We start from the raw sequence: 25,674 nt of genomic DNA, 5'->3' as shown, positions 1-25,674 counted from the left end.
GCAAAACGGTCCGAAGAGAGAAAATAAGACGTCAGCCAGCACAAAACACCAAAACACAAAAACATCCAAAATACAACTAGCGAAGCAACTACATTCACAGGCCCACCGTCCTGAGTGGACAACAAACAATCCCGCACAAAAATCCCAACTGAAAACACACATTAAATAAGTCCCCACTAATGACATACACAAAACAGGTGCGGAACAGACAGACAAACTAAACGAAACTGAAACAACGATCGGTGGCAGCTAATAGGCCGGCGACGACGACCGGCGAGCGCCGCCCGACCGAGGAGGGGCGCCACTTTCGTTGGATCCTGTGACAGTACCCCTCCCCTGACGCGCGGCTCCAGCCGCGCGCCGACGCCGGCCTCGGGGACGGCCCGGAGGGCGAGGCGCCGGCCGATCCGGTCGGCGACGGTGGAAGTCCAACAGCATAGGGGGGTCCAGAACGTCCGCCGCCGGAACCCAGCACCTCTCCTCCGGACCGTACCCCTCCCAGTCCACGAGGTACTGCAGGCCCCCTACCCGACGTCGGGAGTCCAGGATGGCTCGGACTGTGTACGCCGGGCTCCCCCCGATGTCCAGGGGGGGCGGGGGGGCCTCCAGCACCCCACTGTCCTGCAGCGGACCAGCTACCACCGGCCTGAGGAGAGACACATGAAACGAGGGGTTAATACGGTAATACGAAGGAAGTTGCAACCTGTAACACACCTCGTTTATCCTCCTCAGGACTTTGAACGGCCCCACAAACCGCGGACCCAGCTTCCGGCAGGGCAGGCGGAGAGGCAGGTTCCGGGTCGAGAGCCAGACTCTATCCCCCGGGTTAAACACGGGGGCGTCACTGCGGTGGCGGTCAGCGCTCTCCTTGTGTCGTTCGCTCGCCCTCCTTAAACATTCCTGGACCGCGTTCCAGGTCTCCTGAGAGCGCTTGACCCATGCTTCCACCGCAGGAGCCTCCGTCTGGCTCTGTTGCCATGGCACCAGGACCGGCTGATACCCCAGCACCACCTGGAAGGGTGACAGATTAGTGGAGGAGTGGCGCTGAGAGTTCTGGGCCATCTCGGCCCATGGCACGAACTGCGCCCACTCCCCTGGCCGGTCCTGGCAATATGACCGCAGGAACCTGCCCACATCCTGGTTGATGCGCTCTACCTGCCCATTACTCTCGGGGTGGAATCCCGAGGTCAGGCTGACCGAGACCCCCAGCCTCTCCATAAACGATTTCCATACCCTGGACGTAAACTGGGGACCTCGATCAGATACGATGTCCTCGGGCACCCCATAGTGCCGGAAGACGTGAGTGAACAGGGCCTCCGCGGTCTGCAGGGCCGTAGGAAGACCGGGCAAAGGGAGCAGACGGCAGGACTTAGAGAACCTGTCCACAACGACCAGGATCGCCGTGTTCCCCTGAGACGGCGGGAGATCCGTAAGGAAATCCACCGAGAGGTGAGTCCATGGCCGCTGTGGAACAGGGAGGGGCTGTAATTTCCCTCGAGGTAGGTGCCTAGGAGCCTTACACTGAGCGCATACTGAACAGGACGAGACATAACGCCGGACATCCTCAGCCAAGGTGGGCCACCAGTACCTCCCCTTCAGGCCCCGCACTGTCCGTTCCACCCCAGGATGACCCGAGGAGGGTAGAGTATGGGACCATCGGATCAGGCGATCGCGAACATCAAGCGGAACGTATTTCAGGCCCACGGGACACTGCGACGGAGTAGGTTCTGACCGAACCGCCCGCTCGATGTCCGCATCCACCTCCCATACCACCGGTGCCACCAGACAGGAGGCGGGAAGTATGGGAGTAGGATCGATGGTCCGCTCCTCGGTGTCGTAGAGACGCGACAGTGCGTCAGCCTTCCGGTTCCGGGAACCTGGAATGTACGAGAGAGTGAAGTTAAACCTCGTGAAAAACATGGCCCACCTCGCCTGACGGGGATTAAGCCTCCTCGCTGCCCGAATATACTCCAGGTTACGGTGGTCGGTCCAGATGAGAAAAGGGTGACGTGCCCCCTCAAGCCAATGTCTCCACACCGTCAAAGCCCTGACCACGGCTAACAGCTCCCGGTCCCCCACATCATAATTGCGCTCCGCCGGGCTCAGCTTCTTAGAAAAGAACGCGCATGGGCGGAGCTTCGGAGGAACGCCCGAACGCTGCGACAGCACAGCTCCTACCCCAGCCTCGGACGCGTCCACCTCCACTATGAATGGCAAAGAGGGGTCCGGATGCGCTAGGATAGGTGCATTGGTAAACAGAACCTTCAGACGATGAAAGGCTCTGTCCGCCTCTGCTGACCATCGTAGCCGCACCGGCCCCCCCTTCATCAGTGAGGTAATGGGAGCTGCTACCTGGCCAAAACCCCGGATAAACCTCCGATAATAATTAGCGAACCCCAAGAACCGCTGCACCTCCTTCACAGTGGCTGGGGTTGGCCAATTACGCACAGCCGTTACGCGGTCACACTCCACCTCCACCCCCGAGGTGGAAATGCGATATCCTAGAAATGAGACGGCTCTTTTGAAGAACTCACATTTCTCAGCCTTGACGTATAGGTTATGCTCCAGCAGCCGCCCAAGCACTTTACGCACCAGGGACACATGCTCGGCGCGTGTGGCGGAGCAGATCAGGATGTCATCGATGTACACCACCACACCCTGCCCGAGCATGTCCCTAAGGACTTCGTCTACAAAGGATTGGAAGACGGCGGGAGCATTCTTTAACCCATACGGCATGACGAGGTACTCATAATGGCCAGATGTGGTACTAAATGCGGTTTTCCACTCGTCTCCCTCTCGGATACGCACCAAGTTATACGCACTCCTGAGATCCAATTTCGTGAAGAAGCGCGCCCCGTGAAATGACTCCACTGCCGTAGCAATGAGAGGTAGCGGGTAACTGAAACCCACTGTGATAGCATTTAGACCTCTATAGTCAATGCACGGGCGCAGACCTCCCTCCTTTTTCTTCACGAAAAAGAAGCTCGAGGAGACGGGGGATTTAGAGGGCCGAATGTATCCCTGTCTCAAGGACTCAGTGACGTATGTATCCATAGCCACTGTTTCCTCCTGAGACAGAGGATACACGTGACTCCTAGGAAGAACCGCGTCAGCCTGGAGGTTTATCGCACAATCTCCCTGTCGATGGGGGGGTAATTGAGTCGCCTTCGTCTTACTGAAGGCGATAGCCAAATCGGCATACTCCGAGGGAATGTGCACGGTGGAGACTTGGTCTGGACTCTCCACCGTAGTCGCACCGATGGAAACTCCTATGCACCTACCTGAGCACTCCCTCGACCACCCCGTAAGAGCCCTCTGTCTCCACGAAATCTGGGGGTTGTGAGTGGCTAGCCAGGGGATTCCCAGTACCACCGGAAACGCTGGGGAGTCAATGATGAACAGGCTGAGACGCTCCACATGACCCCCCCACGTCTGCATAACCAGTGGCACTGTGACCTCCCCTACTTGGCCTGACCCTAGCGGTCGACTATCTAGGGCGTGCACGGGGAAGGGGTGGTCCAGCTGAACCAGGGGGATCCCTAACCTCTTCGCTAACCCATGGTCCATAAAACTCCCAGCTGCACCTGAATCGACTAGCGCCTTATACTGGAAGTGAGGGGAAAAATTAGGGAAACAAACGGAGGTGTACAAGTGATCGACAGGGGGCTCTGGGTGTGGCTGGTGCGGACTCACCTGGGGGGCCGAAGCGGTGCTCTGCCTGCCCTCCGAACTCCCGGAGGGACCTCTCCAGCACCGGTCCACAGTGTGTCCTCTGTGTCCACATCGGGTGCAAGAGAGACCCCTCCCTCCGGTCCTCCTCGGTGCAGCCCCCCCTATCTCCATGGGCTGTGGAGCGGGAGGACTGGTAGGCGGAACGAACAGGCCCCGACTGGAACGTCCCCGGGCAGCTAGCAGGTTGTCCAATCTGATGGACAAATCCACCAGTTGGTCCAGAGTGGAGGTGTTGTCCCTACATGCCAGCTCCCGGCGGACGTCCTCGCGAAGGCTACACCTATAGTGGTCTATCAGGGCCCGCTCGTTCCACCCCGATCCAGCGGCGAGAGTCCGGAATTCCAATGCGAAATCCTGAGCGGTCCTCGTCTCCTGCCTCAAATGGAATAGTAGCTCACCCGCCGCCCTGCCCTCCGGGGGATGATCGAAAACCGCCCGGAAGCGGCGGGTGAACTCCGGGTAGTCACCCCGGGCCGAGTCTGGACCTTCCCAGACCGCATTGGCCCATTCCAGGGCTCGACCCGTGAGACACGAGACGAGGACGCTCACCCTCTCTTCGTCGGAGGGAGGGGGGCGGACGGTCGCCAGGTACAGTTCCAGTTGGAGCAAGAACCCCTTGCACCCAGCGGCCGTTCCATCGAACTCCCTGGGCGGTGAAATCCGGATCCCGCCGGCACCCGCTTCTGTGGGTGTGGATAGGTGCGTAGGGTGAGGGACCGGAGCTGGTCTGGCTGGGGAGGCACCTCTCTCCCAGCTCTCCAACCGGGCCAACACCTGATCCATGGCCGAGCCTAGGCGGTGGAGGAGGCCGGCATGTTGGGAGACCTGCTCAGCCATGGATGGCGCTTCTGCTCCTGCTGACTCCATAGGTTTTGGTGCGGGATTCTGTCAGATGATTCTAGGAGTGGTGGTTGGAGTCAGGCGCAGAGAGCAGAGGTAAAGTATACAGTCTTTATTTTCTCCGGCAACAAACTGGTCACGCCAAAACAGAAGGGCGCGTAATAATAATAATGACCAACCCAAAACACAGGGCAAAACGGTCCGAAGAGAGAAAATAAGACGTCAGCCAGCACAAAACACCAAAACACAAAAACATCCAAAATACAACTAGCGAAGCAACTACATTCACAGGCCCACCGTCCTGAGTGGACAACAAACAATCCCGCACAAAAATCCCAACTGAAAACACACATTAAATAAGTCCCCACTAATGACATACACAAAACAGGTGCGGAACAGACAGACAAACTAAACGAAACTGAAACAACGATCGGTGGCAGCTAATAGGCCGGCGACGACGACCGGCGAGCGCCCTAGACGCGCAGCGGTCTGATTTTAACAAACAATTGGTCCCCCCAAAAAATGTGGCCCTCCGTTGAATTTCAAAATCCTGATGTGGCCCTCGAGCCAAAAAGTTTGCCCATCCTTGCTCTAGACCGAAACTAGCCTTACAGCTGAGCTGCTCAAATGGCCATGGTGTTTCGAATGAAGGAGTAGAAAACCTTTGTTGGAAGCCATAACACAGTGCAGAGCCAAAGTCAAACATCTGTCTCTCATTATGAGTTTTGCAGTGCAATATAATGCAGTGCAGTCCACACTCCACACATCCTCTCCTTCAATGCAAATGTCATGTAAACTCAGAATTCTCTAAGAGACTATAATCCATAGAAATCATTCCGCATTAAGAGATAGATAATGTATAGGCATTGAGAAAATTAAGCTTTAAAAACAGTAAAAATGATGTTCCACGAATTAAATCTGTTTGAACAATAAGTACTCCCTATACCAATATACAAGGATGAGTGTTCAACATCAATGTTCCACTCATCCCCCTCCCCTTGAAAACAAACAGGAGCACCTTACCAAAGAGATGGAGCAGAGTACACAAGTAGAGCACCTTGGTTCTCCCAAGGCAGGTATCAGCAAACCATCCCACCATCACAGGAGTGAGTGTACTGGCCCCCACAAAGCACAGGTTAACGGTAGCAGCCTGGTAGTGATCATAGCCCAGCTTCACCGTACAGAACAGGATCATGTTACACACAATCCCAAAGAAGGTGAACCTCTCAAACAGCTCCACCAGCAGGATGCAGATGATGACTTGGAGCTTTTTGCGGGTCTGCTGGGGACGGTTCTGGGGCAGCCCCCTGCTCGGGCACGGGGTCATGGAGGGCCGACACAGCTGGTGGTGCCCCCCTTCCATGGAGGGCCGACGCAACTGATGGTAGTGCCACCCCTCTTCTGGCAGCCCTTGGAGGTCCACTGCCACAATACTGCCTGCCTGGTTATCTGTCTGCCTGGCTGGCTGAATGTGTCTAAGAGAATATAACAACAGAGAGAAAACACTGGGATGGAGCGCCTTCCTTCTCAGAAGAGGAGTTACTGTAGAATCCAGGGCTGGAATTATACACCTTTCTGTGAGTGTTCTGGAACCGGAATGGGGGTGTCCGTGATCAAAGTGTCCGCACTGGGTGCTCTGTAGTTGATCCTGTTGTGGCTCAGATGTGTCTGCTGACTAGGATGGTAAGGTCCCAGCAGTAGTTTGATTGGGGGCCACCACGTACAAATTATGCTGTGCCATATGTTCCCTGTGACCCATATGCAGGTGTGAGTGATAGGAGATATTTAGGAAGTGCCCCTGACATATTTCTAAATGAGCTTCAGCGTATTCTGAGGGTATACTAATATTGTTGTTTTGAGGGCTCCTCTGTTACAAAACAGAGGTAATGATAAAGGGATAATGTTTATAGTATATTGATAAAAATAATGATGGAGTTATGAATAACTGATAGTTAATTAATCATATTTTTTTTCTATATTGATTTTTTTTTAAACGTAATTATTTTCTAAAATAGCCAAAGACTATAATTCTGGGTGCTGTGTTTTGTTATCAAACCCTTTGGACAACAGTGAGTTCTGTGGCTGTGCCCTCATCTCCACCCAAAAAGACTACCCCAAAAAATGTTACATGTTTATATCAAATCAAATTACAGACAATTCAAATAGAGGCCAACACCATTACAGACACCTAAATTATGTCACACTCAGCTGCTAGAGCAGTCTTCCAAAGTGAAAGTTAATTTAGGTTCACCCTGAAGAGGTGCTGCCACAATTAGACAGCTTGTGTGAAGTGTGAGACCTTGAAGAGTCAGCAGGTCTCCAAGCTGTTTGCATCTCTCCTCTGTCAAGCAAGGCTGGCTCTGATATAATCTAGTCATCCTGGAATTACGCTGCATTCATGTGGGCTGCCTGCTGACTCCATCATCATAGGAACACCATATGGACAAACCCATATAATTACATTATAACATCTCACTAATGGTTGGCCTGGCCCATAGAAAAATAACCGCATTGTACATTTTCCAACATTTAACGTTACCCCATTTTCAAAAAATAAAATAAAATCGTCACTAGTTACCACAGCCACAAAGTCAGAATTCTGACTAAACCCCGCCTATTTCTACAATTTATCTTCTTAACATATGATTTGTCACCTAATCTTAACTCTAATTTTAACCACACTGCTAACCATATGCTCTAACCTTAAAGTAAGATCGAAAAGTACCTTTTCACTATAGCCAATTTTAACTTTGTGGTTGTGGTAACAACCCTCGCTTCATGATGTCGCTGTGGTCACCGCACAGCGTCAACACGGAGCGTCGCGCTCCGCGTTGGTGATTGGCTAGACATTGCGTGGCGTATCATGGGAAAATAAATTGTTTGTAATCACAACCAAGTAATCAGAAGGAAAGAGAACCATCCAAATGTTTCTTAGATAGTCCTCGATGTCATTTCAGATTAAATAAAATGTATTTATAAATCCCTTTTTACACCAGCAGATGTCACAAAGTGTTTTTACAGAAATCCAGCCTAAAACCACAACTGCAAGCAATGCAGATGTAGAACAACAGTGGCTAGGAAAAACTCCTTAGAAAGGCTACCTAGAGCGGAACTAGGCTCTGAGGGGTGGCCAGTCCTCTTCTGGCTGTGCCTAGTGGAGATTATAAAAGCGACCCGTCATTCGGGGCAGTTGAGTGCCCCACCTGTTTTGAGCCCTATTGCATGTTTTGCATGTTATTTAGGCAATAATTACATGCCTCATGGTCAATGGTCTCTTGCTTTCTTGAGTAAGGAAGCTCCAAAATACAGGTGTTTCAGCCTAGCTCAGTGCTTTCTGTGATGGTGGAGCAGCCATGATTGGCTTAGTGTTCTGTCACCGCAAAATGGAAAAGTCAAGCCCCTTGGGTGCTGCCATACAGTTACATCAGAAGTGCCCAACCAAGAAGACCCAAGGACATTGGCCACAGATATAATGACGTCATATATCTACCATAGCTTTGATTGGACTCATTATATCAACGTCATACTTGCAAAATCTTAGCTAACAAAAGCTAGCAGTCATCATCATGAATCATGAATCAAGTCAACAATCTACAATCTACTGGCAAATCCTTTTCAATCCTTTTCATATGAAGATAAATTATAGGTAAAACGTATCGGAGCTCACCAAACATTACACAACAACTTGGAAATTCAACAGTGAGTGGTTTGGAAGGAATCAGTGGCTAACTGATTCGGGACTGCAGGTAGCCTAGTGGTTAGATCGTTGTGCCAGTAAGTGAAGGGTTGCTAACCTCGAATCCCTGAGCTGACAAGGTAAGAATCTGTCGTTCTGCCCCTGAACAAGGCAGTTAACCCACTGTTCCTAGGCCGTCATTGTAAATAAGAATTTGTTCTTAACTGACTTGCCTAGTTAAATAAAAACTGCAAGCAAAGCAATCACTAGCCTGCTATTCAGTGGAGTGAGTGTGTGGTCCAAATCTTGGTTTAAGGGTCTCTTTTCCAAGCTTAAAAGGACAAACATTCAACATTAGCCATGCTGTCGATCCAGCATAATTTCTGCCGTGTTCAAAACAACTGGAAACTGTGAAATCTCTCAGACCTCAGTGTGTTCAAGACAACTGGGAAAATAAGTTTTGAACTCTCATCCAACTCAGAATTCCAAGTTCGGGCCTCTTTCTAGAGTTCTGACCTGAAGATCCCTTACGTCAAGTTGTTGGCCCCCAAGTGGCGCAGCGGTCTAAGTTTAAATCCAGGCTGTATCACATCTGGCCGTGATTGGGAGTTCCATAGGGTGGAGCACAATTGGCCCAGCGTCGTCGGAGTTTGGCCGGGGTAGGCCGTCATTGTAAATAAGAATTTGTTCTTAACTGCCTTGCCTAGTTAAATAAAGGTGAACAAAAATAAATTGTCTTGAAAGCACCATAATTCCAGAGAATAAGACTTTGATGACAAAATTTGGACGGCCGTGCCACCTTCCAGTTCAAGTGAGCACAGTGAGTCCAAAAATGTATTTGCTACTGCATAAATTATGTAGTATGCCAGGGAGATATGTATACTGTAGCTAAGAAAGTAATACTAATTGTATACTGTTAGTAGCCCATGTGCCTCACCATTATAATTTGGACCATTTTCCCCTCATAATTTAGGCTACTGTTCTGACTTGGTGGTGCACATGTAGCCTATTGCCTGTTTTAGAGGAATGTCATCATCGAATATTGTAAGAGCTTTCATTGTCTGCTGATATGCCTCCTTTATTCATCCTACTGTTCTGTACAGGGAGAATATTGTAAGAACGGCCCATGTTCTGAATTCTGTCACTGTACATTTCAAAAGTGCTGAACAAATAGTTATACTGACTATGTCCGTTCTAGCTCGCTTATGAATATCTTAATCGAAATTACGGATTGCCTCATCTGCTCTTCGTCCCCTTATGCCATAGTTTGTACATCTCAATTGTCAGTAGAAACCACATTTGTTTAAGCAAGTCAGCCATATCAGCTATGTTTTTTAAAGGCAGTAAATGAGGCTGAATGAACTGTTTTGCTGCCAGACAAGTCTCCTCTGATAGCCAGGTGTAGCAGTGGTAAGGTGTTTGGACTGCTGTTGGGACAGCTTTATATAGGCCCCAACAGTTTGTGGGCACCGCTTGTCACCGTTATAGTGCAATTAATGTATTGTTTAGGGTTGTGTGTGTAGTGGCTTTGCTGGCATGCATCAAAATATATTTTTAGATTTACATTCTAAAAATCACCACTGTATAAGAGTTAAGGCCAGATCGTTCTTCAAACGTTCATAGATGTTACGATCCCCTTTGGCCCTGCAGTCTAGGGGGGATGGAAATTAGACCCGTAACATATCTCATGCAAAACATAACAGTAAAAAGGAAGTGAGAACTAAAAGAAATCCACAGACAACTTAAACCTACCGTCAAACACTTCGGGTTTATTTTAAACACACGGTAAATGGGGTGTGGGAAAAAGGGGCTGAGCTGGACCCAAGGAAAGAAATAATAAATATCCAAAACCCCCTAAGCTAGTCTTACTTGCTTCAATAACCGCTAGCTAACTAACCAATAAAATACAGTGGGTTTACCACCCAGTTCTAACTAGGATTCTTAGACAATGTTTTCCTACGGGTAATGTATGCCCATGGGCGACTTGTCTCGGTATCTACTTTTCCCACACAACCATACATACTCACAGGATAATAGACAAAGTGAGATGTAGGCACCAAAACAAACAGAGATAATAGCTCAATCCAGGGAGAGAGAGTTTAGGAAAACAACGACTGGGTTTTTAAACCAAGGGAAAGGGAATGTGATTGGGTAAGGGAAATCAGGAGGAGGAGGTGTGTCTTCAGATTGATGAGTGATTGGCAACTGATGACTGCCACCTGTGACTAGGGCAGAAGGAGAAAAAAACAAATACTCACAGGATACCTGAATCTGTAACAGATGGGATTAGAGGGAGTGTACTTAAATTCACACAGGACACCAGATTGGACAAGGATAATTTCACCAGATTGGACAGACTGACCCTAGCCCCCTGGCACATAGACTATTGCAGCATAGATACTGGAGGCTGAGACAAAGCAAAGCAGGAAATTGCACACATAGCTAGCTAACTAAGTAACTAGCTCATTTGCTAACTGGCAAACGTGCTACCTAGCTAGATAGCTAACTAGCCAAGGGAAGCTAGTGCCAGAGGATTAGCTGTCTGAGCCTTTTACAGTAATTAATCCTAAACATGTTCAACAACAGTCTGCTAGGCTTGCTAGGGCTGTTCAGCCCTGCAAATAGCTTGGATAACTTTACTAATGTGTGGTCAAGCTGGTGGGTCTTTGAAGCTCTGATTTGGCTGTCTGGTCTGTACATTTTCAAGTAGCCATGTACATGATGCTCGCTAGATTAAAATTAATTACTGCTGTTCAGTTTTAGGATCCCCTTTGCATAGATTTGCTTTGTTGCTGACATTTATATTTTATCAAATTGTTTAAACTCTAACTAATTTCCTTCTCTGTGACTGCACAATACATCAGCAAGAGGATCCACAAAATAAAAAATGTATTGTGCTCTTTCTTAGCTCAAGTCATTTGTTTGTATGATAACAGGGGGGAAGATGTCAAGCTTCCCTGCCTCCGCTTCCAGGAGTTTAAGCTGAACTCCTCTGAAGATGTACGAGGACAGTGGCAGGGAACTGCACCGATCCAAAAGTGTGGACTATGACTCAGTACGCGATGCCTCCTACCCTCTGCTCTCCCCCATTTACCACCACAACAGCTATGAGAGTGATGAGGACCTGTCTGCAGTTCACCACGCCCATCAGATAGACACCTCAGCCACACAGAGTAAAGACGCCAGACCCCTCTCACCCATCAGATATGGTTGGTGTACAAGAGCAGTATTACCCAACTTGACTCAGCAGAAAATGAGCTAAATTGTCATTAGCACCACCTGCTGTTTAGCTAGGGTTGATCCCCTCATCAACAAGTAAGGGGATAGTTCACCCAAATGACAAAATGTGACATTGGTTTCCTTACCCTGTAAGCAGTATATGGATAACGTATGACAGCAATCCATTAGGGCCGGGGCGATACCAGTATGGCGATACTCGTTAGTATCGTGGCAAGGAAATAAAACATGAAGCGGATATAACTTATTTAGGAAAACAACCCTAATGTTGGAAACAAAAAGCATTATGTTGTCATCCAGAGTTAAATGTATTTATTTTCCAAGCTATAGCACACAATATTTTACATACAGCAATCAGGTTTTTAAAGGACCAAAGAGTCTGTCTGCTTTGTGTTTTCATTTTTGCCATGGAAACATGATCCACCACAGAAGCCCCCAGAGAGGACAGCAGTGACCGAGGCGGAGGATCCAGAGGCATCTCTCTGCATGGGAGAGGTGGCTGGTCTACAAAGCCAAAGAGGAGCAAAAAGAAAGCAGAGGTGCACTGCCATATCTTTTTAGTTTCTTCTTCGGTTCGGCAACTCCTGTTTGATTTGAGTTAGAATTTGATAATTTAGTTGTCGATAATTATTGATATTTTCAGTTCTGTAAATTAGGGTCTCAAATGTCTCCACATGGAGCGCCTACTGAAGGAGAGGAATGAGGAACCGGAGAGGGAGCAGAAGAAGAAGGTGGTGGAGGAGGAGATTCAGGAGTGGTTTCAGATGAAGAGCGACTTTCTTTATTAACACAATCCCAGAGAGGAACTGTGCAATTTGTGTGCTTTCTGATGCGTACAGTATCTGGGCACCTAAAGGTGGGAGTAATTTTTGTGTTATTGTTTGCCATCTCCAGGAGAAACAGCTGAAGGAGAGCAAGGAGCAGAAGGAGATGCAGAGGGAGAGTGAAAAGAAAGCAGAGAAGTACAGAGAGTGGTTACAGAGGAAGAACCTGGAGAAAATACAGAGAGAATGTAGGTGTGGAATTATTCATATAATTATTCAGAACCGTTAACTGTAAGAATGGAAAAAGAGGAAAACTAATGAAAATCTTGGAAATGTTTTGTTGCTTTGCTCTCTACATTAGCCTGCAGTTCTTAGAAGAGATCGACATGCTAGCCATTTGCTAAATATTCCCATTTTCTCTCTCATGCTAACTAATCAGCAACAACACACAACTAAAGCATGTTATTGAAGCATACAGCAGTTTGTTACTCTGAATACAAGTTTATATGAACTTGTGGAATTGAATTAACGCAAGGCAAATTCCTGTAAATGTTAATTTGAACCAGGGTTTGAATGTTTCTGAGGACATAGTTTTGGTTTCCATGGAAACGAGTATGAGATGCTCCGGTACTGAGGTTGGAGCGCTTGTTGTAACAGGAGGAGGCAGCCAGTAGAGGGAGTGCAGACAGAGAGCACAGGGGAAGTTTAACAAATGGCTTTGTGCTCAGCACAAGAGTCGACCCAGTCCCAAGGCACCCGGCTGCCCACGAGGTAACATAACGGTCTTCACCTTGTTTAGGGTTGTTCATTGTGTCATATACACTTTGTGAGGGAATTAAGAGGGAATTAAGGGAATTAAGTCAAGGTCAGAATACAGCGTATCTGTAGACACACCTCTGCCACACCTCAATTTCTGCAATCTCCACCCCAAATGAATACCTGGCTGACACATGCGTTGCCCATAATAAAACTCAAGGTCAGAATACCTGTATAAAAAAAATTGTTAATAAAAAGGGAAAGAAGTTCCATTTACGCACGCTTAACTCCGGTCTGAATTCCCCCCAAACTGTATTTCTCAGATACAGTGGGAAAAAAATGCTAACAAAAATGCTAACATGGTGACATCAGTAGAGAGCTGTAGAATATTAGTCAATAACAGGAGATATGGTGTCAGTGGGTGGGTGTTTGTGTGCATGTAGTCAATAGTAGGATGTGTGTGTGTAGCCAATAACAGGAGATATGTTGTCAGTGGGTGGGTGTTTGTGTGCATGTAGTCAATAGTAGGATGTGTGTGTGTGTAGCCAATAACAGGAGATATGGTGTCAGAGGGTGAAAGATAAACATTCCTCAGGCTTCGGTGCTTAATGTGGAACCATCATGTGACACACACTGAAGAACAAAATGGTGGCCAGCCATGGTGCACAGTGCCTTTCACACTCACATGCATTGTTCTGTGTCCAGCTTTGCCATGTGCTTCTGTGGGCTGAGATGACAACGAACCAGTGTGTGGGTAGAGAGAGGAAGAAGAGGGGGTCTCTGACTTCCAGAACAGACTCTTCATCATTCCACTTAACATCTCCCTGAGAGGTCATTGTATGGTTTGAGGTAAAATGGATTCATTACACAGAGTAAATTAAATCAACCCTCATTAACAAGATGTCTAAAAATAACAAGATAACTAATGTAAAATATACTGGGTCCGTTAATGCAAATAGGTTCAGAACTTTTGTTGAACAGCACAGTTAAAAATATATGGTAAATAGAAATCAAAACTGGATGCTCATCAGATATAGATGGGAGGGGTTGAGGGTAGCTAAAGAATGGGATTAAAAACAAACAAAATATAACTTTTGTAAAATATACTATGTCCGTAAAATGTATATAGTATGTATATGCTGGAAGTAGAAGCCTAAGTGTTGTTGTCCATTAGTTTACTCCCATTAGGGGAGGGGTGGTAGGTTTTGGGGAAAATAATGAAGGGAAATATATATATATATATATATATATATATATATATATATACAGTATTGGAAATGATGCAGACAATTACATTGATGGAAGCTACAATCTATCTGATCTCCCCCCCCCCCAAGATGTTTACTGGTAAATGCCTAAGTGTTTGTCTTGTGTTTTTGCCTGCTCTATACTTAGCCTTTATCGTGTGGTTCTGAATGCACTGGAATGGGTTAGTTGACGGCAGTCAGGAGGTGGCAAATAGTGATAGAGGGGCAGCCCATGTGTCTCTGTCTTCCTGTGTGTGCGTTTCTCAGTGTTTTATATGCAGCTGGGGTCCAAATGACACCTGTCGAGACAAGAGTTATTTCCATTTCTCCAGGAGCAGCTATAGGAGGAGTGATTCCCTTTGTTGAAGGATGTGTACCTACAGTAGTGAACCTTGTAAGCACCCAGAGACAAGTCTTAGATGTGACCGCTGCGACTGATAAACAAGAAACTTCACTGACTAATTCCTCCTTCCTGTCCTCACAGACCCTGGACCTTGCCTAGAAAACTAAAACTCCCAAGATGCAGCGGTGCAGGTGGCCAAGCAACTGAAATTCGCACCTGCCAGGAAAGGAGTGAACCTTAGCGGTCTGTGAACCAATGAGAGTGGGGAGAACAACAGTAGAGGGATATGGTATGAGAGGCACAAGTACACTAACTGCACAGGGAAGCAGTTGGAGGAATGAGCACAAAGAATGTGAGTGATTTGGATGTATACAACCTATCCTAAATGTAAATAAAAAGTTCCAGCACATTGAGGAATAACATGTTATATGTGATGTTGTTTCTACTTTGACAGAATCTGTTGGGAGGTCAACATTTTATGTAGTGTGTAATGAGCTCACCTGAGGAAATACCTGAAGTGGTGCCGAGTAGGGAACACTTGTAGAGGACAGACTACTGAACCCTTATCTTCAATACTTTTTCAGCAATGTATTTTCTGCGTAACTACCATTTATTTTTTGTTTATTCAGTTCCCCAAGACACTCTGAGTAAAAGGGACACAGTTCAAGTAGGAAATATTCATGTACTTCTTTAGCTCCGCTTGAGGAAGAGTTCTCCCTATGTTTCTGAGTAGGATGTGACCAATCTCCGTCAACAGTTTCAACTGTTATTGATGCATCTAACAACGTACGGAGTAGAGAACCAGTTCTGTCACTGCTGCAGGGCATCTCAACCTGGCCCTAGTTTAGTGGTGTCTGACTGGCCCTGTGGTGATCCCTTACCATGCAGTCCTCTGTGCCGGAGCAGGACGACTCCTTCGACTTCCTCTTTAAGATTGTCCTGGTGGGAGACTCGGACGTGGGGAAGACCTGCGTGGTCCAGAGATTTAAGTCTGGTGTCTTCATGGAGACACAGCAGAACACTATCGGGGTGGATTTCACCGTCAGAACCATGCTCATCAATGGCAGGAAGGTCAAGGTAAGGTGCATGCGTACATTCTCTATTTTTCTAGGATAATCAGTAAGTACAGGACATGTTGTCTTTGCTGTGTCATTATTTCAGTTTTGTCAATAGGCCTAGCTAGCGCAACTGTCTTTACACAGTGCAAATCCTTCTGCCTCTGCTGTATTCATAGTCAAAATGAGAGGGTTGGTCTAACTAACATTTGATCGCCCCGCTGTGTATTTTGTGGGTGTACGTCAAATGACTACAATTGAGTGTGTGAACGGTATGTTTTCCTAGGTGCATGTTTGTCTGTGTATTTGAAAGAGGGAAGGGAGATGATTTTGGACCTTAACATCTTGTCCATAAATTAGTGACAAATAGAAGTAAATAAACAACCCACAGTCCCTTCCCTGTTAAGTGTTTGCCGAAGCGACTGGATAGGTGTAAGCAATATGGTGATGTCTTCAGCTGGCCTTCCAATGTGCTTAGGGGAATTGTTCACCGATCTTGGGGAAAGTGCTAGGGGTGGTTTTTCAACGGACACTTTGTTCCTTAGCTGAGTGTGTGTAAGGAATTAGTGTAGTGTGTGTGCATTCTCCAGCTGAAGTGTGTGTCGTCTCGTCTCCTCAGCTGCAGGTGTGGGACACAGCTGGACAGGAACGTTTCCGCTCGATCACCCAGAGTTATTACCGCAGCGCCCACGGCGCCATAGTGGCCTACGATATCACACGCCGGCCAACTTTTGACTCTTTGACACACTGGATCCAGGAAGTGGAACAAGATGGGGCTGCAAGCGTTGTGCTCATCCTCATTGGTGGGTGGGAGAGACACAGGGAACACATGGCTTTATATAAACTCTGTTAAAAAGCCTACTTAAGTTGTTAATGACATAACAGATGTGGTGCTCATCTTCTGGCGGGTGAGAGAAATGTCTGACACCAACTTTCTTCCAAACATTCATCAATAGAAACTAAAATAGAAAGACAAATTTCCTTCTGTAACTTCCTTTGCTCTTCTCTCCTAGGGAACAAGTCAGACAGGCAGTCGGAGAGACAGGTGCTGTTTGAGGATGCCTGTACCCTGGCAGAGGGGAAGGGTGCGCTGGCTGCCCTGGAGACCTCTGCGAAGGAGGCCCAGAATGTGGAGGCAGCCTTCATGCTCATGGCCCAGGAGCTGATGGTGAGAAACGGCCTCGCCCTCACAGACCAACACTCACAGGCCTCACCACACTTTTTCCCAAACGCCCATCCAATCCATGGCTCCGATCCTACAGACAGGAAGTCATGTTGTTGAGAGAATTGACAGGAAGCGTGGGAGAGGGTTTGTGGTGCTGATAACTTGTCTGGAATCAACATTGCCTACACAGCCCCTTGACATTTGCCCTTGTAGATGTAAAGCCACAAAGCCCACTCGTTTTCGACTGCTTACATCTACAGGTGCTGGCAAGTAGTGTCTTGGGATAGGGGATGAGTGTACTATATTGTGTGGATGTGATACGAGTACTCTACTGATGATGGCGACTATCACTGCCACTGAAGTTTTAACTTTAGACTTTCAGAAGTTTACCAGTAGGTTAAACATGGCTGCCAGTAGTCAAACACTTATTGTCACCAGTACTTAATGTTAAAAGTATCCCTTGCCACCTGTGGTTTATTGTACATGGGGGGAATTATGTATTCACCTTATTTGTTGGATATGTAACAATTATTTACTTAAATAGTGAGATATTTCTGTCCTGCTAATGCTGAGTTTTATGGTGTCCACTCTAGCTTCCCAGTGATAAAACCTACAGCTGGCCTTCCAGGGACAGGATGTGGGGAGGTTGTAACTGTTAAAGAGGAGTAGGATAAAGACATCCTGGCCTGGGAAATTAGGCCAGGGTCAGGGGTTAAGATAAAGACAGGATGAGCCCAAAGTGGCTCATGGTGCCCCCCCAATCTATATGGGAGGGGTGGAACCAAGCATTCTGGGTATTAGCTATATGAACTGCATTGTCTAACGGTCTCATTATTACATTAAATAAAGATCATTGTTTGAAGAAATGACCAAGTCTCTCTCAGTACTGAATTTCCACAACCGGGAGAGAAAGAATGAACACTCCTGTGAACACTTTACTGTCCTTCCGTTTGTCAAATACAGTGTTGCATTTATGACAATTCCACAGTCACATGTCTTTCCCTCAGAACTTTTGGCCAATTGAACATAGCTAAAAATGTTGACATCCCTGCATAAAACACTAACAATCCCATAAAAAATAGCACAAAATGCTTTACATCCCCACAACGGCCTGCCTTCACATGCTAATGGCTGTTGTAAGACGATCCAAACGTTACTTGAACAGTCATATGTAGCACCTGTTTAGTTCATGGTAAATGGAACAACTAGCCTTGCATCAATTGTGGAGTCTATCAAAGAACATTCCTGGACTTAAACTGGTCACTTGCATGAAGTTGTTCCTGTGATTCTGTAACAAGCCTGGATAGACATGGCAGAAAGACATATTGTAAAAGCTAACCCATCACAGTAAAGTAAATGGCCTATCAACAGTGTATTTCATGTATTCAGTCCACTAAGAATATTATTCATCAAGCCAAAAACAGTCATGATAGCCACAACAGACAGCATTACATATTCAAACATGGTGCACATGTTGAATCTCCCCACGAGACGCAGATTAAAATACCAAAATCAACTATATTCATTTGGGGACAGGTCGAAATACAGACATTTAGCTAGCTTGCTATCGCTAGCCAATTTGTTCTAGGAAATAAATATGGTCTTCTTCTGGATCATTGTAGAATTTACCCATTTTGAAATACAAAAGTCGAATATTAAACCACAGATAAAAGGGGAAACCTAGTTAGTTAATCTCACATTCAGTGAGTTGAAAGTTCTATTTTAGCACCTGACTACGCCCGCGTGCAGTTTGGATGAAATTATTAAATAACATGCATACATTTTGCAATGTTCGTGCATGGAACTTGGCAGGTCTAGTCAGCATGCTACACTCCTTAGAACAGGACACACAACAGAAATGTAAAAGTTAGGGAAATCTCAATGGCAGTACAGTTTGGTAAATGTGCATGGACATTCTAGACTTGTGATGTAATTCGCTGTTCGAGCGACTGTACTAGCATGGCTGAGTGAGGCGGTTGAGGAGGACGTTTAGAAGTTTCTTGGTCACAGAGGGGTCTATGTGAACTCTTAGACCCTGTCCTAACCAAAGAGAGGCTGTGTTTACACAGGCAGCACAATTTAGATTTTCTTGCCACTCATTTGTCTTTTGACCAATCGGATCAGATCTGAAAAAGATAAGAAAATAAATCAGAATTGGGCTGCCTGTGTAAATACAACCTCAGAGACCCAGACATTGAGCTGCTGTTAATTGACCTGGCAAGCAGTGCTGTGACCAGGGTACGGGACAGGACAGTATTGAGACTCAGGCCCCTACTCCAGAGGCCATCCCTCCTGCTGGAACACCAGCTCCACAGCCTCCTTCACATCCTGCACCATGAAGGATGGCTGGGTCAGGTTGGGGTCAAAGCGGAAGTCCCTGTGACCGTGGAAGATCCGATGCTCTGTAACCGTATGCCTGGGGTCAGGGGGCAGTTCCTGCTGGTCCCGGCTGTACACCCCCGTACACACCAGGATGGAGCTGCACCCCACAGGGAGGGGCTCCTCGCCCCCGTATGCCCCTGTAACCCCTCCCATCTCGGCACAGGTCATTTCGTGGGGGTCCTCCAGGGGTTGGCTCTGAGGCTCCCCCCCTCCGAGCTGCATCAGGGCTCGGGTGCGGTGGCAGGACTGTAGGTAGCGGTTGTAGAGGTTGGCGCCGTAGATGTCTGCCATGGGGTTGTCACTGAGGGAGAGACGGAGGGAAGGCAGAGTGTTAAGGGGGCTTGAGTTACTCAAGATGGAATATACACATTGAAACAGTATCTATGCCGGGCGGGCAGGCAGTCTCACTAGATGGCGTAAACAGTATGTAACCCAGGCAGGCAGTCTCACCCGATGGCGTAGAGTCTCTCCACTGGTTGAGTCCAGCCCAGACTCTCAGCCTGCTGTCTGATGAGCAGCTCAGCATAGTTATAGGTCACCACACTGGGCTTTCCGATCAGAGCTGCATACTTCAGCTCACAGCCAGTCACCTTCTTATACAGACTCTCCAGACACACCAGAAACATGCCGTGACCAAACCTAGCAAACAGGGATATTTACAACACACATGTTCTGTTGTTTACAACAATTTGGCTACAAGACCTAAATTGCCTTGATGGTATGCTCTGAGTGGAAGTGCGTGTGTTCCCACCTGGGGTTCTTGGCCTCAGCCACCCACATCAGGTCCATGTTACAGGCCAGCACTGGAATGTGAGGGTACTGCAGTGTTGTCAGGGCATTCCCAGGCTTCCCATTGGTTAAGAGCACATCCATTATTAGCTGGAGGTTGGTCTCCCATCTGACTGGCTCACCAAACAGAATGATGGCTAAAAAAACAACGTTAAAGACAGTCAGTCAAATCAATCTTCCGTAAGTTTCAAAATATTTGTTTTATTTGTATACATTACCTTCTATCGGGGGTAACTCTTTACTTGGTGGAACCTGTAAGATAATTCAACACTGTAAACACGCTGAAGTTACAAATGGTGAATGCATAAGAATTGATGCGTCAAAAACGTCTAATTTAGCTCTCCATTCTCCTCTTTCATACCATTATTAGTTTGTTCCTGCTGAACACAACCCAAGTCACGCCCTTTCTCCTCCAACTAAACCCTCACCATGTCTTTGGGTCTTCTGTTGTGATCCACCATGTCCTGAAGCGGATAGGCATCCCTCAGCATGTCTATGGTCACAACATTCTGAAACCCCAGACTGGTGTTGGATAGGTTAAGGTCAAACTCAAAATAACAGGACATTAAACAGAGCAAGACAATGCAACACATTCATAGAGGGAGAGCAGCACGACAATGAGCATTTAAAAAGGTTTCCTGGCATTTAAGGGACAATCTGCACATAATACTTTTAAATTATTGGACTTTTAAATTAATGATGTAACCATTAATTATTGAATAATATAACTCATGAGCTTATTTCAACTGTCTTACCCAATGAGAACCCAAAATAGAGGCTTGTTTTACTCCACTGTTTGTAAACTTTGCCATTGTAAACAAACACTAAAGCCTCAAAACATGACTTAAACTATAATTTATTATCATGGTCAGTCCTTGCATCAAAAACTGTCTATGAATTTCAGAGTGGTTACAATTCTCCAGCCCCATCCCTCAGCTGTTTACTGCAACAATGGGGGAGGCTCTGTAATTGTTTAAACTGCAGATTTCCCCTTTAAACTGTCCTACTGTTTACCAAACAGCTCAAGACAAAATCTATACAAAGACCTCATATTTCTTGGGTTAGTAAATGGCTCAGGAAAACAAATGTGTACTTAGTTTGCTCAATAGATGTCTTCTATTGTATTACAGTCTGCCCATCAGTTTTGATCTCAGTGTACATTTGACATAGTTGGCTGTGAAAGGATATCCTTTTAGAGGACAATAGAGATTGAATCTATATATAGTATATTGCTAGTCACCACTTTTAAATTACTGAAATGTTGTGTATATTCCTAGACATCTCAGTCGTCTTCCCAATTATCACTGCTGCTCTGTTACATAGGTAATCTCTCTCTTCAAATGTCATGGAAAGAGTCACCCCCATGATCACTGCTCTGCCTGGGGATTAGTAAGGATACTTATGAGCCACCTCCAGCACTGGGCCCTGGCCTGACACCAGCACACACATGTTGTGATACTGACTGAACATACGCAAAGGACTGTGGGACAGCATCACCTGGTCTGGAGACACCTGCGGGGGAAAACACAAGCAAAACAATCAGTAAAGCACAGAACCAGTTAGTGCAGGATTGTTGGGTGCAACATGACCCAGATGTTAGTGGAGGATTGTTGGGTGCAATTTGACAATATAACCCAGATGTTAGTGGAGGATTGTTGGGTGCAATATGACAATATAACCCAGATGTTAGTCCAGGATTGTTGGAGGCAATATGACAATATAACCCAGATGTTAGTGGAGGATTGTTGGAGGCAATATGACAATATAACCCAGATGTTAGTCCAGGATTGTTGGGTGCAATATGACAATATAACCCAGATGTTAGTGGAGGATTGTTGGAGGCAATATGACAATATAACCCAGATGTTAGTGGAGGATTGTTGGGGGCAATATGACAATATAACCCAGATGTTAGTGGAGGATTGTTGGGGGCAATATGACAATATAACCCAGATGTTAGTGGAGGATTGTTGGAGGCAATATGACAATATAACCCAGATGTTAGTGGAGGATTGTTGGGGGCAATATGACAATATAACCCAGATGTTAGTGGAGGATTGTTGGGTGCAATATGACAATATAACCCAGATGTTAGTGGAGGATTGTTGGGTGCAATATGACAATATAACCCAGATGTTAGTGGAGGATTGTTGGGGGCAATATGACAATATAACCCAGATGTTAGTCCAGGATTGTTGGGTGCAATATGACAATATAACCCAGATGTTAGTGGAGGATTGTTGGGTGCAATATGACAATATAACCCAGATTTTAGTCCAGGATTGTTGGGGGCAATATGACAATATAACCCAGATGTTAGTCCAGGATTGTTGGGGGCAATATGACAATATAACCCAGATGTTAGACCAGGATTGTTGGGTTCAATATGACCAAAATGCATCGCTGACCACCTCCAGAAGGTGAGAGATGTCAGTATGACCCAGATTTTAGTACAGGATTGTTTGGTGCTATATGACAATATGACGCATCCCTCACTTCCACTTCCAGCAGGTGCGACAGTTGTTCAGCTTTGGTCTGCCTCATAGAGTTCCCTGCGTTGGTCACAAACACCACAGGCACTTTGTACTTCCCCTTCCGGTCCACCAAGCTCCTAAAGATCTGTTTGGCTGCAGGGATGGGTGTGCGGCCCCGCACTAGCACCCCATCGATGTCGAAGAGGAGCCCGAACAAGTTGTGGCCCTGTGGAGACAGATGAATGGTGTGTGACGTACAGCCTTTCTTCAGTGGCCTTTGAGACTAAAGGCCGATTTCAAGTTTTCACAACAATCGGTAATCTGTATTTTTGGCCACCAATTTGCCGATTTTTAAAATTATTTTTTTACACCTTTATAACTAGGCAAGTCAGATTAAGAACACATTCTTATTTTCAATGACGGTCTAGGAACGGGGGTTAACTGCCTTGTTCAGGGGGGATTCGTTTTTGCAACCTTCCGGTTACTAGTCCAACGCTCTAACCACCTGCCTTACATTGCACTCCACGAGGAGCCTGCATGGCAGGCTGACTACCTGTTACGTGAGGGCAGCAAGAAGCCAAGGTAAGTTGCTAGCTAGCATTAAACTTCTCTTATAAAAAACTATCAATCTTAACATAATCACTAGTTAACTACACATGGTTGATGATATTACTAGTTTATCTAACGTGTCCTGCGTTGCATATAATCAATGCGGTGCCTGTTAATTTATCATTGAATCACAGCCTACTTCGCCAAACGGGTGATGATTTAACAAGCGCATTTGCGAAAAAAGCACTGTCGTTGCACCAATGTACCTAACCATAAATATCAATGCCTTTCTTTAAAATCAATAAACAAGTATATATTCTTAAACCTGCATATTTAGTTAATATTGCCTGCTAACATGAAATTGTGTCACATCTCTAGCGTTCAATGCACGCAGAGTCAGGGTATATGCAACAGTTTGGGCCGCCTGGCTCGTTGCGAACTAATTTGCCAGAATTTTACGTAATTATGCCATAACATTGAAGGTTGGGCAATGTAACAGGAATATTTAGACTTAGGGATGCCACCCGTTAGATAAAATACGGAACGGTTCCGTATTTCACTGACAGGAAAAAGGTTTTGTTTTCGAGATGATCGTTTCCGGATTCGACCATATTAATGACCTAAGGCTCGTATTTCTGTGTGTTATGTTATAATTAAGTCTATGATTTGATAGAGCTATCTAACTGAGCGATGATAGGCAGCAGCAGGCTCGTAAGCATTCATTCAAAACAGCACTTTTGTGCGTTTCGCCAGCAGCCCTTCGCAATGCATTGCGCTGTTTATGACTTCAAGCCTATCAACTCCCAAGATGAGGCTGGTGTAACCGATGTGAAATGGCTAGCTAGTTAGCCGGGTGTGCGCTAATAGCGTTTCAAACGTCACTCGCTCTGAGACTTGGAATAGTTGTTCCCCTTGCTCTGCATGGGTAACGCTGCTTCGAGGGTGGCTGTTGTCGATGTGTTCCTGGTTCGAGCCCAGGTAGGAGCGAGGAGAGGGACGGAAGCTATACTGTTACACTGGCAATACTAAAGTGCCTATAAAGAACATCCAATAGTCAAAGGTATATAAAATACAAATCGTATAGAGAGAAATAGTCCTATAATTCCTATAATAACTACAACCTAAAACTTCTTACCTGGGAATATTGAAGACTCATGTTAAAAGGAACCACCAGCTTTCATATGTTCTCATGTTCTGAGCAAGGAAATTAAACGTTAGCTTTTTTACATGCCACATATTGCACTTTTACTTTCTTCTCCAACACTTTGTTTTTGCATTATTTAAACCAAATTGAACATGTTTCATTATTTATTTGAGGCTAAATTGATTTTATTGATGTATTAAGTTAAAATAAGTGTTCATTCAGTATTGTTGCAATTGTCATTACAAATAAATACATTATAATAAATTTTAAAAAAGTAAAAATGTTTTTTTTATTTTTTAAATCAGCCGATTAATCGGTATCGACATTTTTTGGTCCTCCAATAATCGGTATTGGTATCGGCGTTGAAAAATCACAATCGGTCGACCTCTATTTGAGACGATGGTTTAAGGTAATGGTCTTGCATCCTTGTATGTGTATAGGCCTTAGGCCTTCATGCTGGACCACCCTCATTTTCTTTATGGTAGGCCTTTAAAGTGGGTTAGTAGTGGGATTAGTCTGCAGTGATACCAACCAAACTGTTAAACAACTCGACAGCAATGTCCTGAACTGGTCCCCTTCTGTAAAAGTGTTGTCCAAGCCAAGGACAGGACAGGTAAAGACAGACTGCATCCTAGTGGTGTGTTTACATCTACTATTTTATGTCCCTGTCAACCAGCTCTTTCAAGTTTCAGCCGGTTGGGAGGGGTATTTTTAGGACACAGGCTTGGCAGGCACTGTGGCTAATTAATTACAGCTAAGTGTAAAGGTGTCACATGGGAAACTGTCTAGCTAATCTTGCCAACTCGGATGAAAATATTCAGTCAATGGCATGTGCATGGTAAACCAATATCAAAAATCACCAGATTGGAAAACGGTGCGTTTGAAACGGAGATTTGTAGCTAACTATCTGGAATGTGAATAGTGACCACACTTTGAATCAAAGTTTGATTACGGTAATTAGTTAGCTAACTAACTATAAACGAGCCAGAATCAACAATGAAACATTCGACTTACATTGCTGAAACTCTGTGATGAGATGTAAAGTGGTTTGCCTGCTCCTGCGTGACTTGATTTCAGGAGTCGCCAACCAAATTTCAAAACGTTACATCTTTGCAGTAACTCTGCCATTTCCTCTAACGTTAGCTAGCAAGCTTAAGCTAACTAAAACAATCACTACAGTCAAAAACACAACAGCAGTAACGTTACACACTACCAAGCACTAACTAGCTCTAGGAACTACATAGCTAGCTATATCATACACGACAATAGAAAGTGAAAAGTGTGCCATCTCTAAAGTTGATAGCAAGCTGCCATATGAATAAGACGGCCACGCTTTGGCCAGCTTGCTTTCCGTCAGTGTTAACACATACCGCGCTTGCGCACATCTCACATTTATGGAAGTGACGATGTCTACACCGAATTGAGCCAATGGACTTTCTTTCCTAAAATAAAGTTTCGATTTAGAGATTTTGATTTCGGTCTGTTTCTGTTCAGAGGAAACATCAAACATGTTCAATGTGC

General features: G+C 45.9%; 3 protein-coding genes across 5 annotated transcripts in view; 1 reads left to right on the top strand and 2 right to left on the bottom strand.

Moving 5' to 3' along the window:
* Positions 1–6,230, bottom strand: part of slc15a5 (solute carrier family 15 member 5) — a 29,018-nt gene extending 22,788 nt beyond the window's left edge. Inside the window, exon 1 of the mRNA XM_029751639.1 lies at positions 5,596–6,230. Coding sequence (XP_029607499.1) covers positions 5,596–5,935 — 340 coding nt within the window. The 5' untranslated portion in view covers positions 5,936–6,230. The remainder of the gene's footprint in view (positions 1–5,595) is intronic.
* A 7,521-nt stretch (positions 6,231–13,751) lies between these two features.
* rab19 (RAB19, member RAS oncogene family) lies at positions 13,752–17,682 on the top strand. Of its 3 annotated transcripts, none has more exons than XM_029751637.1 (5): positions 13,752–13,854; positions 14,737–14,823; positions 15,484–15,672; positions 16,270–16,453; positions 16,664–17,682. In XM_029751637.1, the coding sequence occupies exons 3-5, from the start codon at positions 15,598–15,600 to the stop codon at positions 16,930–16,932; spliced, it is 528 nt and encodes a 175-aa protein (XP_029607497.1). In that variant the 5' UTR covers positions 13,752–13,854; positions 14,737–14,823; positions 15,484–15,597; the 3' UTR covers positions 16,933–17,682. The 3 variants fall into 3 exon arrangements, with proteins under 3 accessions (XP_029607497.1, XP_029607496.1, XP_029607495.1); XM_029751636.1 differs by lacking the exon at positions 13,752–13,854 and adding an exon at positions 14,489–14,646; XM_029751635.1 differs by lacking the exons at positions 13,752–13,854; positions 14,737–14,823 and adding an exon at positions 14,830–14,947 and having other exon boundaries at positions 15,050–15,672.
* Positions 17,683–17,737: 55 nt separating this feature from the next.
* hdhd5 (haloacid dehalogenase like hydrolase domain containing 5) lies at positions 17,738–25,527 on the bottom strand. Its single transcript, XM_029751634.1, has 8 exons — positions 25,168–25,527; positions 22,483–22,686; positions 21,386–21,498; positions 20,415–20,508; positions 20,205–20,238; positions 19,949–20,123; positions 19,648–19,836; positions 17,738–19,498 (listed from the first exon to the last, which is right to left on the bottom strand). Exons 1-8 carry the CDS (start codon positions 25,279–25,281, stop codon positions 19,087–19,089), a joined length of 1,335 nt encoding a protein of 444 aa, XP_029607494.1. The 5' UTR covers positions 25,282–25,527; the 3' UTR covers positions 17,738–19,086.
* Positions 25,528–25,674: the final 147 nt, after the last annotated feature.

The sequence above is a fragment of the Salmo trutta genome, chromosome 4 (assembly GCF_901001165.1).
Source record: "Salmo trutta chromosome 4, fSalTru1.1, whole genome shotgun sequence".
Taxonomy (NCBI): Eukaryota; Metazoa; Chordata; class Actinopteri; order Salmoniformes; family Salmonidae; genus Salmo; species Salmo trutta.
Note: the sequence above shows the minus strand (reverse complement) of the source record. Positions and strands in the feature narration are given on the sequence as shown.